This window comes from Elephantulus edwardii, unplaced genomic scaffold (genome assembly GCF_000299155.1).
Source record: "Elephantulus edwardii isolate Elephantulus edwardi_28Jun2011 unplaced genomic scaffold, EleEdw1.0 scaffold00018, whole genome shotgun sequence".
In the NCBI taxonomy this organism is placed as follows: domain Eukaryota; kingdom Metazoa; phylum Chordata; class Mammalia; order Macroscelidea; family Macroscelididae; genus Elephantulus; species Elephantulus edwardii.
In genome coordinates, this window is record NW_006399768.1 from 9503497 (window position 1) to 9508900 (window position 5404).

Here is a 5404-nt window from a genome sequence, read left to right on the forward strand (position 1 = left end):
ATATACACACACACACACACAAACACACTTCACAATATATACATCACTGCCATCAAGTTAATTCTGACTCACGGAGGCCCTATAAGACAGAATAGAACTGCCCCATAGAGTTGCTGGTAGGTTTGAACCTGTAACCTTAAGGTTAGCTGCCAAACGTTTCAACACTAACCATTTTAAACACTGTATCCATGTACTATATTTTTGCACAAAATAATTATTTATTAAATCTAAAATGGTCATTATTCGTTTTTGTCATATTTCAGTCAACTTTTAAAACGTCGGGAAGTATCAATACCTTTAAAAATTGAACATCTTTCTGAAGAACTGGATGCATGGAGATCTTGCACACAGTCCATCAGCCAGTGAGTAAATATGATGTAAAATTGGAATGGACAAAGTAATGTCTAGCTTTATAGATGAACTTGTTAGAAATATATCCTGTTATTTTTTAGAGAATAATCAATCTTGATTTCTGTACTTTATAAATTACTGTTTGTTTTTTTCTTTCCAAAGTCATTTGTCTTGCTATAAATTAAGTATGAAATTGATTTGTCTTCATCTGTAAAGGAAGACTAAGTAATCATTTGGGAGTGTTTCTATGGTAACCCTTCATAATTCAGATTCAACACAATGAAATTGTAATATCTGTTGAAAACATAGGCTGACAGAAGAATCTCCATATACACCTCCTTCTGACTCACAAAGAACTGTTTATTCAACATTACTAAAGAGAATAAAAGAAGAACCATGCACTGAAATTATTGGACCCGATTATGTAACTGGATCAAATCTTCCAAGTCATTCTGACATCCACATTTCTTGTCTTACAGGATTAAAAATTCAGGTATAAAGTGTAAATTGTGCATGTCATTATTTTTGTTTATTCCATTAATTTTATAACATTGCCATTAAAATAAGCCTAAAGTGAACCTACAATTGCTACTTCTAAAATAAATGAAGAGACTAATTGTCATTACTATTATTGAAGCATTTATTGTATTATTATTATTGAAGCATTTATTGTATTATACATTACTTAATAGCAAACATTTTTAAATTTATGTAAGTTATATCTTTAGAGAATTTAAAACTAAGGAAGACAATGCAATAACAATAGCTATCATTTATTGTATCTCAGGTTTAACTTTATAGTCTCTAAAAACAAATGGAGCAATAAAATCTAATATACATATATATTTTAGTGATTAAATATTATTGAGATTGTTGTCATTTTTATGTGCTGTCAAATCACAATCAACTTACAGCTGACATTCTGGTGAGTTTTCAGAGGCTATAAATCACACAGGTGGAAACTGCCTTTCTTCCATGGAGCATCTGGTGAATTTGAACCGCCGGCTTTTGGGTTGGCAGAGTTCAAATACTTGCCGTATCGGCCACCAGAGCTCTCTCTTATTGGAATGAGTCATAGTCAATTCCCTAAGAATTGTCTCTAATCATTCCTCGAGTTAGTGATGAGAATGATACCAAAACCTCCCAATGTGACCCTGTAGTAGCCTTTTCTCAAGCAAATAAAAAGAAGGTTGCTATCCTCCAAAATCAACTCAAAAGCCTTAAATTGAGCTGTATTTGGGTTTTGTCATCCAGGGCTGAAAACAGTCGTTGATGTTCTTGTGAAATAAACAAAGGTGAATTCCTGTGAAATGCTAATTGAGACTACAGGGTAGGCTGAAAGAGAGCAGTAAAATAACCATTTCATAATATAACCTTTTTACTGAGTAATACACAATAAAAACAATATAACCATTCACTAAGTAAATCCTTGGCTAGAAAAATTCAGAAAATTAGTACTTAAATTGACAATATTGGTATGCCAAAACAATGGAGGAAGAGTAGTTTTGGCATACCACTCAAAATAGTTTGATACTAAAGTGAATTTAAACTATAGGTTGACTTGCCACTACAAGCTAGTTAAGTCTTCAGAACACACACTCCTATTCTAAAAAAAAAAACCCAACCCCCCCAGAAAACAGTTATATTAGCTATATACATATTTACTACTATTTTTTTATTTATTATCAATGAAAACCACAGCAGATTTAATAAATTAAGAGCAAAAACCATTGGGAATGTTTTAGAATATGATGTCTTTGGTTCAACTTGCTGCCCTAAATATACTATTTCTTTTACTCAGCAGTTTTATGGTTTTGTTTGGGATTTTGTTTTGTTTTGTTTTTGTTTTCTGATTTTTTTTTTAAGGTTTCTTTTCTCTATCTGGAACAATAAGGTAACTTTATATAGTATCTGGTCTCTCTATACCTCCACCTATATTCAGGATCTATTCATTATCTTCTATACCCAAAACAAAAATCAAACTTAAAGTTATTGCCATCTAGTCATTTCTGACAGTGCAATTCCCTCCATAAAGTTTCCAAGGCTGTAGGTTGTTATAAGAGGAGATTGCCAATCTTTTTTCTGTGTAGCAGCTGGTATGTTATGCAGTATACCACCAGGGCATCCTATCTCATATACAGGAAAGTACAAATTAGTAATTTAGGTGATGCTCTACATTCCAGGATATTTTTATCTCAATAGAAAATGAGTATGTTTACATTAGAATTGTGAAGTATCAGGTACTTGCAAATCTTGAGGAACTTGTAAATAAGGAATCTTTATCTATTTAGATGGATTTCTAACACCTAGAATTTGAGTGCTGGTGGTCTAGTGGTAAGAAGTTATGCTGCAATCCTGAAGGCACACGGTTTGAGCCCACCAGCTGCTCCTCAGGAGAAGGATGGGTAATCTCCCTCCCATGCAATTAACTGCCTCTGAGAACCAGTCAGTGTGTCAGCTATAGGTTGGTTCTGACTCTACAATACACAGCAAAAACATCTAGAAATAATTAATTTTCTAACAGTAAGTTGTATCACTTCAAATTGTAGCAATAAAGAAAGTAAAATTTATGTTTCATTCTGTGCATTTTTAGATAGGGTTTCCTTCCTAATATTTTATTAATATAGGTTGTAAGGTTTTATGAAATAGTTCTTCAGAACTACCCTAAGTGCTGTAACTAAATTATACATGTGCCGTGTATGTTTGTGTGTACCAAAAAAATGGGAGCTCTGGTGGCCTAGTGGCAAGAAGCTGTACTGCAATCTCAAAGGCACATGGTTTGAGGTCACCAGCTTCTCTGTAGGAGAAGGATGAGCAGTCTCCTCCCGTGCAATTAACTGCCTCTGAAAACCTGCTGGAGGGTCAGCTGTGAGTCAGCTGGTTGCCATCTAGTTAGTGCACAACACATAACAACCCTCCCTATGAACAAAAGGCCTGAAGCCTTTGTGTTAACTCTTGTCATTTATCAAAGTTCATAGAATTTTGAAGTGGATGCCACTCCTTCCCCCCCTAGGGAGTGGAGACAAAGTTTTAGTGATTAAGTGATTTCCTAAGTGACTAAGGAAATAGAATATAATTAACTCTGTAAGTAGGCAATATGCTTTTATAAATTGATAAAAATAAGGTAACAATGCCTATTCTTATTGGTAGTATGACTATATTTTAGAAAATCAAATTGTGAAAGTAAATTTTACCTTGAAAAATATCGGGATTTCATAAGATAATATTTATTTAAAAATTATTCATATTTGCCAGTATAAAATTTTTAAAAGTAATTTTTCCTATATTTTTAAATTCTGGTTAGAATTGCCTAAATCCTACCAATGATATTTTATTACTGTGAGTATTGTTCCTAGAGGTTTAAAATTATGTATCAAATTTGTAATCTCATGTTCTCTTTCCCCAACTCTCTTTGCAGGGCCCTGTATATTTCCTTGAAGATGGGAAATCAGCTATCTCCTTGAATGATGCATTGATGTGGGCAAAAGTAAATCCATTCTCACCTCTAGGAACTGGAATACGACTCAATCCATTTTGATTGAATATTTTTCTCTGAGATTACTTGTTTTTTAAAGAAGAACTCTTGTGGGTTAGTGTCATTTTGATCTTGGTTATTCAAAATCATATGTGGGTAGGGGAAGGGAGATGGAGAATAGTAGTTTATCTTATTATTCGCTTACTTAAAAAATAAAATATTTATGTAATTTAAGGAAAAAGTGTTTCATTTCTAAAGTATACTTGAAGGAACTTCATGTGCTTATTATAAAGGAAAATATAAAACAGCATATAAAACTTTAACAATCCAAAGAATATCATATTGTCATTGAGACATGAAGATTCAAAGCATATTACAGTGCTTTGAGAGTAGTTGACATACAACCTTAAGAAGGGTTTGACTGAATGTCTCAGAGAACGGAAATATAAGGTATGCATAACTGACCTTCAAGTTAACTGACCTTTATAAAATGTGTACTAAACCACTAATTTCAGTACCTATTTGATAAAAGTTTTAGTTGTGAATTTAATAAATATAATTAAATTAATGCAAAAAGACATCAGGATTGGTGGAAGAGCCATCAACAACCTGCGTTACACAGATGACACAACCCTGCTTACTGAACCTGAGGAGGACCTGAAGCGCTTGCTGCAGAAGGTCAAGAACTACAGCCTTCAATATGGATTGAAGCTCAACTGCTAGGAGAACAAACAGGTTTGTCCTAGACAAAGTGAAGCTGGAATGCTCCTAGGAGTCAAGGATTCTGAAGCTTCATCTGACATACTTTGGGTATGTTGCAAGGAGGGACTGGTACCTTGGAGAGGGACATCATGTTTGGCAGAGTGGAGGGGCGGCGAAGGAGAGGAAGACCTTTGATGAGATGGATCGATTCTGTGACTGGAGTGGTGGGAATAAGTGCGTTTGAGATGGCTAGGTTGGCACAGGATAGAATAGCGTTTAGAGCTCTTGTATATAGGGTCTCTATGAGTTGCAAGCGACTCGATGGCACATAACAACAACAACAATGCAAAAATAATTTTATTTTCTGAAAAACAAAAATATTATCAAGTTTTTGTGTGAAGGTTAACTATCAAAGTACAGAAACTATATAAACATAAGAAGAAATGAAATGAAAGTATAAAATCTGGCCAAATAGATAAAAGAGAATTAACATTAGGTGATTAGTAACTATTACTAAATACATTGAATGTTAGTTTTATTATTGTATTTAATGCATATGATTGTGGAACAGACCACCAAGTACTCATATACAAGTTCAAGCTGAAGCTGAGGAAAATTAAACCAAATCCACAGGAGCCAAAATATGACTTTGATTTCTTACCATCTGAATTTCAGAATCATCTCAGGAACAGGTTTGAGGCCTTGAACACTAATAAGCGAAGACAAGATGAGTTGTGGGAGGATGTCAAAGGTATCATCCAGGAAGAGTGCAGACGGTCATTACAAAGACAGAGGAGGAAGAAAAGACCAAAATGGATGTCAGAAGAGACTCTGAAGATTGCACTGGAGCATAGAGAAGCCAAAGCACAAGGAAGA

The 5404-nt window shown here is 34.1% G+C and overlaps 1 protein-coding gene across 1 annotated transcript in view; it reads left to right on the forward strand.

Annotated features, from left to right (window-relative positions):
• The window catches only part of WDR17 (WD repeat domain 17), a 128196-nt gene extending 124307 nt beyond the window's left edge, over positions 1 to 3889 (forward strand). Inside the window, exons 27-29 of the mRNA XM_006882220.1 lie at positions 264 to 362; positions 661 to 844; positions 3770 to 3889. Of these exons, the coding sequence (XP_006882282.1) occupies positions 264 to 362; positions 661 to 844; positions 3770 to 3889 (403 nt within the window). The remainder of the gene's footprint in view (positions 1 to 263; positions 363 to 660; positions 845 to 3769) is intronic.
• The last annotated feature ends 1515 nt before the right edge of the window (positions 3890 to 5404 follow it).